The 13,118-nt window shown below is 31.0% G+C and overlaps 1 protein-coding gene across 1 annotated transcript in view; it reads right to left on the reverse strand.

Moving 5' to 3' along the window:
- TRDN (triadin) overlaps positions 1 to 13,118 on the reverse strand; it is a 333,314-nt gene that overhangs the window by 19,026 nt on the left and 301,170 nt on the right. The window contains exons 30-38 of the mRNA XM_045544289.1: positions 10,969 to 11,016; positions 9,733 to 9,750; positions 7,698 to 7,742; positions 5,980 to 6,000; positions 4,317 to 4,343; positions 3,417 to 3,455; positions 3,001 to 3,036; positions 2,252 to 2,296; positions 1,207 to 1,230 (exon numbers count right to left, since the gene is read on the reverse strand). Of these exons, the coding sequence (XP_045400245.1) occupies positions 1,207 to 1,230; positions 2,252 to 2,296; positions 3,001 to 3,036; positions 3,417 to 3,455; positions 4,317 to 4,343; positions 5,980 to 6,000; positions 7,698 to 7,742; positions 9,733 to 9,750; positions 10,969 to 11,016 (303 nt within the window). The remainder of the gene's footprint in view (positions 1 to 1,206; positions 1,231 to 2,251; positions 2,297 to 3,000; positions 3,037 to 3,416; positions 3,456 to 4,316; positions 4,344 to 5,979; positions 6,001 to 7,697; positions 7,743 to 9,732; positions 9,751 to 10,968; positions 11,017 to 13,118) is intronic.

The following is a 13,118-nucleotide window of genomic DNA, read 5'->3' on the forward strand; positions in this document are numbered from 1 at the left end:
ATCTGGGTGCAGATGTCTTTATCATAGAATGTCTTTTGCATAGATGCCTAATAGTGCTATTGCTGAATCGAATGGTATTTCTATTTTTAGCTCTTTGAGGTATCTCCAAATTCTTTTCCACAGAGGTTGCACCAATTTGCAGTCCCACCAGCAGTGTAAGAGTGTTCCCGTCTCTCCACATCCTCGCCAGCATTTGTTGTTTTGGGATTTTTTTGATAGAGGCCAATCTCACTGGGGTTAGGTGATATCTCATTGTGGTTTTGATTTGCATTTCTCTAATGATTAGAGATGTTGAGCATTTTTTTATGTTTGCTGACTTTCATGTATGTAATAGAGAGATGTTAGTGCATTGCTAATTCTTATCAGCATCATTTTTATCCCTATAATAAAATCCCAGATATCTGAGAATCCAGTCCACTGGGAAGGTTCCAGGCATCTCTAATCAAACTGAACCACTAGAATTCAGAAAAGGATACCTTCCCTCTCTTTCACCAATCCTTTTCTATGCATTAGCATTCCTCCTCCTACACTCACCAAAATTTGAGAATGAAGGATAATTTCTGCACATCCTACACTGAAGTGGAAAAATGGCCTATAGGAGTAGAGGACCTGGTCCCAGCCCCAGAGGACAAGAGATGAGGGACTAGGGTGGAGTTAGAACATGTGGGGAAAGGAAGCAATGGCCACAAAGCATAGCTATTTCATGAACTCCTTTAGACAAGGACGAATAAATGACTAACAGAAAAAGAAGTCCAACCAAATAAACCCACCCCTACCACCATCAACAACAAAAACATCTGTACATAATGCTAAAAGAGGGTTCAGGAAAAAAACTATGATTATTTAGTTTAAATTATACTTAGTACGCTATGCTTTATAAATATTAATACTCGAAGCAGTTTAAGGCAGAAACAGGATTATTTTTTTCATTCTACTTCAATCACTGAAAAAATTTATTTATTTGAAGGCAAGTCACTTTTATCTTCAGGCTTAAGTACATAATAAGGTATTTCTGGTACAAGTTATAATTTCAAATAATATAGATTTTTTAAAAGTTTCAACATAATAAAAGCTAACAAATTTCTGTCAATAGGCTTAGTTTAGAATGAATCTGTGAACATTAAAAAAGAAATATTTTATGACTTTCACCTTAAAATTGATACTATGTATCAAAGAGAACTCATCATTAATACACATTGTACTTACTTGATACTCTTGCAGGTTTTTCAGCTAAGAAAAGAAAACAAATTTTGTTTAAATGATATAAAATGCAAGGAGATTATACATCAGTGGACTTTATAAAAGTATCTAATATATTTTGAGTTCCTCTTTTATTGTTTAAGAGTTAATGAAGAAATACAACTCTATTGTCTGTGAACATGAGTGTTTGAATATCTTCGTTAATCTCTTTTATGTAAGAAAGTATGTGAGCTATCAAAAAAGCTATTAATCATTTCAGGTGTCACAACATATTTATGCTTTTTAAATGCTCTTACTAAAATCAGCAGGATCTTTGTTAAAATTGTTTTAGTTCAATTATACTTATATATACCTAACTTGAATAAAATCACTTTGTATTATGTAATTAATCTAAATATTTTCTTTAAAATTTCCAAACTTCATAAAATGTCATTGAGAATTATTTTTCTTTCAAAGATAATTACCAATTAGAACATAAAATGAATAAATCTTAAAAAGCAACATGAAAAATCAGTTTACTTTTTCACAATAATTCATCTGTTTCCATAAGGCATTATGGAAAGAAATGTGCTTTATCACTAAACTGTATGTATGTAGGACAAAAATATATAAGATGAGATAATTGTCCCAAATATTATACCAGACATTCTACCTTCTTGCACAAGACTGGCAACATCTCCATTCTACCAACCTAACTCTCATTCAAAGGGCCAGGCTAGAAAATATATATTTTGAAGGAATCTGTGTTATATGGTTTACTTTGAGGTGTTTAGAGTTTCTAACATAAACCTAAGAATTACAAATTTATAAAAATCATAAAGTTCTTTTAAAAACATTTCAGTCAGATACTTATGTTTTTAATCACATTACAGCAGTATACCTCATGCATAAAACTACAACACAAGTAAAATAATCCTCTGCTGTTAGCTGAAGTGAACATCTGCTAGACTTTGTTGCTTTAAAATAATTTAGTGTTAATATTGAGCACCAACACAATTCAGGCATTTCTATACTAATGTTGCATTTGAATATTTATGTAGCTCAAAATTACCTTTTGTCACATTGTGTAATTGAGGACTTTCTTGTCTTGTCGAGACTGTTTATAAGAAAAATGTAAATTAAAATATGAATTTTTAAAATAAATTTTCATAAATATTGTGTCTCACTTCAACTGTAAGCTTTAAGCACATGGGAATAATTAAAGCATTATAAATATTTTCTCAGGGTGAATTTCAAAAATTTTGTCTTCATTCCAACTAATGCCTAACAAAAGTAAACAAATGTTAGCAGTAGAGATTAGTTCGTGTAAACAGAGATATACTATGAATGTACCAACTAAATTAACTAGAATCTATGGAAAATAGGTCACTCTGACTAACTGAATTTGGGGATAAACAAAAAAAGTATTTTTTGTTATTGACAGTTATTCTGATATATCTAAGAACACTTTCCTCTTGATCCAATAGATATTTCTTTGATAATTAAGGCCTTCATAATTTTCCAGAAAATTACATTGAAATCAGTGATTACTGTATTATAGTGTATAGTTTACTAAAAAAATAAACCCAATGTTAACAGGAAGCATCAATGGAACAGCAAATAGATGCTTCTTTGCATGGACCGGCCTGCTGTTCATTACCACATAGCCACAGTTATTTATCACATTTCTTCTTTAAATCAGACCAGTGATCATCACATGTAAATAAAAATTTCATTTACAAATGATATACATAAATTTTGATTCAAAATATTTTGGCTTAAGGGCTTTGCATTATAGTTTTTATTCTTTTAAAAAATTACCTTTTTCTACTTTATGATGTTTCACTTCTGCTTTTTCTGCAGAGAAGAAATGGTAAGTCAGTAATACATCATATTTATTAATAATTCTTCTGAAGGCTTGGAATTAAATTTTTTGTAGTCAATATTCACATTTTTAGGAGTCAAATGAAAAGAAGTCCATGAGTTTAATTTAGGAATAACAGGTAGAGTTTGCTTTAGATCTATATTCCTATTCCCTTTAGCTATTTAAAAATAATGCAATACATCCACCTTTTGTATGGATGAACTGCAATGTACTGCAATTCTTATATGTGCCATAAAACCAGCGTCTACATGTCATGACTTGCTCTTAATCATATGGTTTATACAATTATGTATTTTTATTCTGTTGTTTTTATGGCTGATTTGATGCACATGTCTTAAAATGTCATCTTTACCTTTACTTTCCTTTTCAGGTTTTTCAGTTTTCTTTTTCCCTAGGGTGAAAAAAAAACAACAAGAAATTATCATTTAAAAAAACATGATTTTCTTACTTAATCTTAGAGTTAGCAGTTGGAGATGAGTCTTAATCCCATGAGAAGGTCGGGGAGGAGGGCAGTCAGGGCTTTCTCATTTCATTTGTTGTTATAGGTGGTCATTCTCTTTACATTCAGTCACCTGTATGGCAGAGCCCTTTCCTTTTTCTTTTTCTTCTTTCTGTTTTTTTGAAACAAGGTCTCGTTATGTTGCCCAGGCTGGTCTTGAACTCCTGGGCTCAAGTGATCCTCCAGCCTTAGTCTATTGAGTAGTTGCCATTACAGGTTCATCCCACTGGGCCTAGATCCTCCCTTTCTCTTACATGCTTTGAAATGAAGCCAGCACAAACCGTGCATTTATTAATAAGTTTAAATTAGAAACAATAGGAAAAACATCTACATTTTCAATTGTTATCTTTAGGAAATAAGGATTTGGCCAGTGTGATGGATGCTCAATAAATAAACTAATGAATGAAAGCAATGAAAAAGTCACAGAATATTTCCAAGAAAAACATGAACCCAGTTTTCAAAACAGTCTCTGTTGATGGTTAATCTTCTTCAACTATGTTTCCAGACGAAGAGTGAGAGGGAAACTGTTATTTAATGAGTGAAAACTATGTGGTGAGAATATAACGTATATTATATCATTTAATCCTCATAACAAGCCTTTTGAGAAGTCATTATGCTTGTTCTATAGATGAGAAAACCTGGAATTTGAGGGATTAAGGGATTTTGTAAATGTTATACAGCTATATAAGGACTCCAATTTACATAATGTTTCCGCAACTCTATCTTACCTCCTCTGAGAAAGTAAATATTTACCTGAGTCTGTGACTTCTGATGCTCCCTCTGTTTAAAAAAAAAAAATGTAATAGAAAAAATAAGAAAATAGTTTTTATTCAGCAGCAGACAACTGAAATTTATCTTCAGGTATGTCCTATTAAATTACGATAGACACATATACTCTAAATGGTAAAGAAATGTACCAATAATTAATATATCTGAAAATTATAAGTAGACATCTATTTTGAAAATAGAAACATTCTACAAGATAATCTAAAACTGTCTATTCAAATATAGTGAAATTAATCAACTCTAAGTCCTTTGGTTTTCTTAATTATAAATTAACAGATTATAAACCTCTGTTACATATATTTTTAACTTAATCTTCATGGATGCATGCATGCATTAATTTATTGAATATTTACTAAAACAATTTCATTTATAAGATTCTATCAGAAGTGCAATTGAGTGGGGTTGTGGGATAAGGTTGAAAATGTAACAGAAACAAACTCAACTCATGGTCAATACAGTCTGATAAGTGAGACAGATATAAAATATTTGCCTGTAGCCTATGATAATGCAGAGTCAAGCTTTCTTTTTGTTCCTTCAGTAAATCCATAGACTTATAATATTTATAAATGTAACATGGTAAGTTTTTAAAAAATTTTTACCTCACAAATCAATTCAAGTGACATTTCCAGAAAATAAAACTTCTCCGTAAGTATAAGAAGTATACCTTTTAAAATATCAATGTTTTCTATATATGTGATATCAGTTTTATTAGTCTTACATAACTTTTGGGGAAGCTATATTCAAAATTCAAGAGAAAATGAGTAAAATATTTTATAATAATGAAGATATACGATAATATTTCATAAACAAAATAGTATATTTAAATGACTCTATGGTGATATTTCTAGCACTCTAGTTTTGATTTTCAACCCTTAATTTTAGTAATACCATTCATATTAGTAGTAATAGTATAAATAAAATATACTAGAGATTTTCTCCAGCCAAAGGCAATTTTTAATGTTTAAAATTGGCATTGAATCTATTCAGAAGTAAATGGTAGCTGCATTATTAAGAAATCTGTCATAACACTGTTAAGAATGCAGGTTAGGCCTTGGCATTTAAAAAATTTAAATACAACATCTAGATACACTCTTAATTGAACATATTTTTAACCCAGGGGAAAGTCTGGATATTTTAATATTATAAAATAAATAATTTTATCATTTACTATTGAATTTTTATTATTGTTTAAAATGTTAAATAAAACAAAAAAAATTGTGTGACATGCTTTATTGCAATATTTGCTTTATTGTGGTGTCTGGAACCAAACCTGCAATACCTCTGAGGCGTGGCTGTACAATGACATTGAAATTTTTCTTGATTTGTATTTTCTAAATCTCTAATGAGGTGAACATCTCTTCATGTGTTTATTGGTGTATAGTTTCTTCCTCAGAGAAATGCCTTTTCATCTGCCCATTTTCCTCTATGTTGAGTGTTTTTCATCTCCCTGGTATGCCTGTACACATAATATTCTTCATCAACTAGAATCACTCATATCACAGATAATGGTGTAATGCCTACTACATTAACTAACATACCATACTTTTTGACTTTATTTACAATACAAAGAAATTATTACATCAAAAAAATGAAATAGCATATTGCTAAAATTCTAAAATGGTACACTTACTTGAAGTTGGTTTTGGTTTATCTAAAAAGTAAAAAAAAAAAGAAGAAAAAGAAAAAATAAATGATAATATCAGCCCTTTATATTTCCTATTTCTGATTTTTATGGTTAAAATAAGAATAAGACTAAACTTTTATTAAAATGAACAATAGGGAATACATTTTCAGTAATTTTTAAGACATATTCCCAATGAGTTCTCCATGGAACAGTTGTAAAGTCTAAAAGTATGGCATATTCTCAGTCTCTTCTTTATCTCTGTATTACCTCATCTTTAATTTGATGCCATATGAATGAATGCTCACAATATTTTAAACTTCTTACTGTTTCTGAATGACATAAAATGCATATTTTGCCAGCTTTCAGAATACGTGTTAACATTAATTAATATTAACAATTTAAACTCTTCCAGTATTTGGAATGACAAAGTTGACTTTATAAAATCTTAGAAAGAATAAATGGGTGGTAGTTTAAAAAAAACTATACTATTTAAAAACATCCTTTCTCCAATATACCTTGTCTTCTGAAATTATTAACTAAAAACATTAATTATGTATTAATAATTTTACATCTAAAGTTCTACTTATCCATTTAAAAATAGACAGATTATGACTGCGGAGGATTTGAATCATCCAAATTTAGGTGAACTAACTCTAACTCTTAATGGTGGGAATATAAATTGATGCAACTTTTATAGAGAACAATTGAGTATATCTATACAAATTATAATATACCAAATATATTTTTTCATTAAAAATGCTACCTTAGGTAATTTTACCCTTAAAATTAACAAAACTAGACATATATGTTAACTAATTTGTTAAGTTAACAATCCTAGACATATCTTTCTTATACCTTTAAAGGAAGCTTTTAAAAAACTTTAACATATGCCACTCAGAGTCTAATTAAGTAACTGGGTACAACTATACAACAAAATACTATTAATGAGAAAAGTCCTTATGTACAGAAATGAAAAAAGCTTCAAGATACATTCTTACTAGAAAAATATAGGGACAGAACTTATAGCATTGCATGATTTGAGTAAGAAAATGAAAAGGGGGGATATGTATTTACTAGTACAGATAGATAATGCTAGAAAGATATTTTAAGAAATAACAGTGATTACCTATTGGATATTATTTGATATTTTTGAAGTGGGAACTGATAGAATAAGAAAAAGGAAAGGGGGTGATAGTTGTGTACTTAGCCTCCTATATGCCTTAGTATTTGAATCATGTGAAGTATTATATATTTTATAAATGGAATAACATTTTCAAAAATTAAGGTAACTATGATACAATGGGATAACTTCTATTTTAAGGAAATATATCAGGGTGAAATTCACAATTAGTGAAATTTAACATGTGTAGTTTGATAGAATATTTTAAAACTACCAACAGTGAATCAATTTCATTAGTATGATAAATGATATTAATATTGACAACAGTGAAATACTGAATATTCTGGAAGAGGCTTGTGAATTATAAAAGCCAATTTTATTTGTTAATTTTGCTATATTATAGTAGCATGTTTGGCAATCCATGTTTGATTGACAACAATATCACAGCCCTTAGGTCATATAAAATACATCATATTACAAAACCACAAGACTAAACATTATCAAGAATCAAAATGAAAATCACTTCTATGCATTGCTTTAATTTTCAAATTTAATAAAAATATTGAATTAAGATAGAATATAAACCAAAAATAACAAAAAATACCTATTTTTATAGATGGAGCTTCTTTTTCTTGATGTTCAGCTTTTTCTAGAAAGAGAAATCAAAATTCACTGGCAATCTTCGGATTCTCTAAGCAGCAAGGTGATCCTCAGTTTACCTGGGAGGCATGCCTTCAAAGTCATTTTCATACAGCTTGGGACACAGAAAGCATAATGCCATAAAACCACACGCAAGGTTAGATTAATTCTCTGGACACTCAATAAAAGACTTTCTCTTATATGTAGCTGAAAGACAATACTAGGGTTCCAGACGTTTTGGGGTCATCTTGTGTAAGAAGAAGAGGATAGAATATGTCAAAGAGGAGAATAAGAAGAGGATTATTTTCTCTTTCTTTGCTGAAGGTTAAGTCATTCTGTGGGGACATTTCAACATAGATGACATTTGCCATTGGCATATTACCAACGCCTCTTTTTTCTTCTCGACTCCTAGCTCTCTTCTTGCCAGGTCAGAAGCAATTTAGTGCTGAACATCAGTTTCTTATGGAAAATTTAATCTAGATGTGCTCCAATCCAGAAGGTACTACATTTTGTATTTTTATTCTCCTGTACCACCGTCCCGGTCCATATCTAACTAGATAGTTGAGTCTCAACTATTCTAGGACATAATAAATGGAATCACAATTTGTGAGTAATTGACATCCCCTGTAGCCATCTGAAAAATATTTGAATTAGAAACATTCAAGAGATCTCTCTCTTTCATCAAAAGTGGAACTTAAAATGAAGCCATGTAGGGTGGGGTATCTTGAATGGGACTGAGAATATTGGTAAATTGAGCAGATCACTGGAACAAACCCAGTGTTAGTTCTTTCTAATGACCTCCATGGTTAATCCTCCTGAGCTGTCCTTTCTTTCCCTCACATCTGGATTTGGAGTTTCTCTAAAATTACTACTATTTTTCCCCAACATTATGCACCAGCAGTGAAGTAGGTGGGAAGATGTAGTACTCCAGGTGTCATTAGACTAAATGGATATCTGTAAGTTAGAAATTGACTGCATTTAAGAATGAACTTCCATGAACTGAATGTGCATAAATGTATTAAATAAGCATGCAAAATAAAATAAAATTAAGAAGCCAATATTCAAGCTATTAAACTGTTAGAATTAAAAAAGCATAATTAATCAAAGTAATAATAATAATATAAAATATATATTTAAAATACATGTCACAGGGTCTAGGATGTGAATATGCTTTTATTAGGCTCCATATATTTGCCTGAACCACTTATATGTCCCCTTGACTGGTCTCCCAAGTTCATCTTTGAAACTTTTTGATCCATTTTTCACACAGGAGCCAGAAAATACTTTCCCAACAGACACTCATGTCTTCATCTATGCTTGAGTTTCACAAACGTACATCATTCAAGGACCAATGTCACAATTTTGAACAATATTGGGCATATTTACTACCTATGTGACAATCGGCAAATGTTGATGCCTTCCTAAGCCCAATAGTCACCTTTAAACTCTACCACTGTAATCTTTATATCACACTTGTACAGTGAAATCAATGATCTTTAAAGTTCACACTCATGAAGAAATTTCATGATTTTAATAGACAAATGGCAACATGTTTTTAATTTTATGGATTTCTAAGTGTCAAAGTCTACTTACAGTGTAGTTAATGCAGCTTAAAGCAAATAAATCAAAAACATTATATGGTTTATAACACTGACAATTGTATGTCATTGCATTTTCCTTTATCATTCATTATGCATGTTTAAAAGATTTTCCACCTACCCACTTTCTTATTAGTGGTATGTTATAGCCTATATGGATTCACTTGTTTAATATTAATAGTGATATAATTTCCAGATATTTCTTTTAATAAGTATAATATATCACTAATTAGTAGTGAAAGAAAAGGAACGCAAAGCCATAGCAATAACATTAATTTGTCACTTATACAGGTAATGTAGCCTTAGGAAACACTGAAAATGACAATTTAAAAAATCCAAGCAAATTGTTAAAGTTGAAATGGTCAAGCGACACTCTCAGGTTTTATTGTTTTCCTCTCTTACTTGCTGGTTTGGGCTTGACTGTGGAAATAGAGGAAAGGGGATGGCATATTGGTTAGTAGATGGAGACTATGGAAAAAATAACTTTTGAGCATTTGTATTTATTCTTTCTTAGCTTTAGTTTCTCTCCTTAGGTTAGGTTTAACGTATTTTCCCTGAGCACTATTATTTTACTGTCAGAAAATACATTAATAATACTGCTTAGTGAAAAACTAATAAGATACAGAAAATGCACATAAAATTTAAAACAATCTATATATTTGGGACACAAATACATTGATCTAGTTTCTTCATAATCCTCAAACATCCATATAACTGAATGAGATACTCAGGGAGCATATTAACACCTAAGGGTAAAAATTAGAGAAACATGTACTGAAATTATAAACTTAGGCAATGGTTGAAATAAAATACAATGGTCAGATGAAATAATGTAAAAATGGCCTTATGAGGTTATTTTTTGTTATGAAATATTAGTTTATAATTTCTATAAATAATTAGTTCTCTTCTGAATTTCATTATATTTTTCTCCAAAAAACACTGTATTTAAATCCCAATTATCTGATTATCTCAGTTAGGAGAAAATAATATTTCACAGACTTTTTCCTTTGGAATGATTATTAGCGTTAATAAGAGATAGGACTCTCTCAATGGCCAAAGTGGGCAGGTTTTCTATCTTGGAATCAAGTAGAGGAGATTTAGTAGTTCAAAATGTCAGCTGAGTCAAAGATTCAGAAGTTTTCCTTCTCCTTGTAGGAAAGACTCTAGTATTGAAAGAGTAAGTTTTTACTTTAATAGTGATCATTCTTTAAGGTAGATTTTAAAAGTTATATAACCAGGTAACTCTTTATGGAGTTCTCATGAAAGGAAATTACTCCAACCAATTTATAAATAGCAAAAAGTTTTAGATTTCTGTTATTTTGAGATTTGAGGAAATGTGCTTTGAAAATAAGATTAAACACCTAAGTATACAGGAAAATCAATGAATTGCATAGATTTCTTCATGAATTACATATCAGCTTAGATCAATCACACTTTAAAAAATACAGTTATGCCATTCTAGTTTTTGTTATTTTTAATCAAAATTTTGATTAAGTGTATCTTTAGTTACTCACAAGAATTCAGAATCTTAGAGTTTATGGTGCTGAAAGTCTACGCACTTCAGTGAAGATATGTGTAAGTGTAACCACATGATATAAAACTGATAGATAGAAGAAAAATATAACATATGTTATTTACCTGTTTTTTCTATTGTGACAGCTTTTACCTGCTTGAGAACTTTTTCTTCTGTGATAAGAAAAAATGTTAACACAAGTACAAATTTTGAATACATCTGTACAAAATAGTGACATATTTCAAGATTGATATTTTCTATTCTTTTTGAAATAGCATCAGTTCCAAGAAAAACTTATCTGTTCCCTCAATAAAATGGCAAGTAGTATCTTCTCTTCAGATTGAATGGGAGCACAAAGAAAATTTATCCAGCTAATACGTCCTTTGTAGCTGTCTTTCTATAGAAGTTTTCCTAATTTAACTTGTTTCCTCTCCTGCCAATATAAACCCTATTCTTTGCCTTCACTGTATTTCACTGTATTTATCTACACAGAGGTGCTCCTTTATGAAATATATAGCCCCTCATTAAATTAGAATAAGAACATCTACCAAAAGGGAAAAAAAGTATTCTATAAAAAAGACATATGCACTAAAATGTTTATAGCAGCACAATTCACAATTGCAAAGATGTGGAAACAACCCAAGTGCCCATCAACACATGAGTGGACTAATAAAATGTGGTATATGTATACCATGGAGTTCTACTCAGTCACAAAAAACAATGGTGATCTAGCACCTCTTATAGTATCCTGGATAGAACTGGAACCTATTCTACTAAGTGGAGTATCCCAAGAATGGGAAAACAAGCACCACATGTACTCACCATCAAACTGGTACTAACTGATTAACACTTATGTGCACATATAGTAGTAAGATTCGATGGGTGTTGGGCAGGTGGGAGTGGGGCAGAGGAGATGGGCATATTCACACGTTAATGGGTGTGGGGTGCACCATCTGGGGGATGGACACTCTTGAAGCTCTGACTCAAGTGGGGCAAAGGCAATGTATGTAGTATAAACATTTGTACCCCCATAATATGGTGAAACAAAGAAAAATGAAATAGCAATTTTTGATCTTCTTGTGCAAATACTTGTATGGAATAGCTGGAGAACCCGAATTTCCTATATTGTGAAGCTGAGGGAGAGCAAAGGTGGTACATTTGTGGATGCCTTCTTGCCACCATGATTTTACACAGTCAAAGATATTAGGGTCAAAGTAAAGAGATTATTACAACGATCCTATGTAAAATTAAACTTTTTAAGTTTTGTCTGTAGGTATGAATCAGATGATCAGATACCCTAATTAGGAAGTTACACTGAGTAGCAGAGAATTTAAAGAGCACGAGGATGTAGCTGAAGTAAGAGAGTAGTGGCTGGAAGTCAATGCATTTGATACACAGAGACTAAACTCACTCTCTCGGTATTTCACCTCAAAATGGCTAACATTTGTAACAAAGAAAATAACAGGGTTTCATTATTAGTTTAAATTGGGAAATCCAAGAAGTTGTTTCTAAAGTATTGCCGTATCAGTACAGACAGTTCTCACCTCTCCATACTCCAGCCCTGCCTTCTTTATTCCTGTATTCTCTGTTGTCGGTGTGTCATATTTTTTAAAGCATAGGCAAATCAAATCAAACTGACTCAAACTCATTGTATACAGATTTTTCTAAAGTACAATTTTAAAAAATGTAAGCAAAAGATTTTCTAAGATTTCTGTAGAGAAAGTATGTTTTTAGCTTTTCAAAGATTCTGGCCTAACCATATTCACAACATTGGGTAAACTGTTCAGCCTGGAATGAAAGATAATATTCTATGGAATAAGTGAGGCTTGAGTAGTCTCAAAATTAAATTCATATTAAATTAGCCTAAATAAAAAGTTCTATTTTTATATAAAACATAATTTATAACCTCATTTTGGTAAATTCTGTATTTTTCTTTATAAGTAGAACTCATTGGCTCACTTATAGTTTCTCCAAAATGCAAGACCAGGAATAAAAATTAGAAAAAAATTAAAAAATCAAAAAATAAGAAAGAGAAGGAAGGGAGGCAAATGTAGAGAAATGAAGGAGGGCGGGAAGGAAGCAGGAAGAAATGTTGATTTCCTTGGCATTCCTGGGATTTGGGGAGTCTTAGATGATCATGTGTGAAATGAGCCAATCTGAATTTCAAGTTTTCTAAGAATGCTTTGCCCAAAACAGAATAAAACAAAAAATTTAGAGCCTGTTCACTTGAGTGCTAGTTTTGATGGTCTTTGTGCTAAGCTAACCCTCTGAAGGG

This window comes from Lemur catta, chromosome 2, assembly GCF_020740605.2.
Source record: "Lemur catta isolate mLemCat1 chromosome 2, mLemCat1.pri, whole genome shotgun sequence".
NCBI classification, from domain to species: domain Eukaryota; kingdom Metazoa; phylum Chordata; class Mammalia; order Primates; family Lemuridae; genus Lemur; species Lemur catta.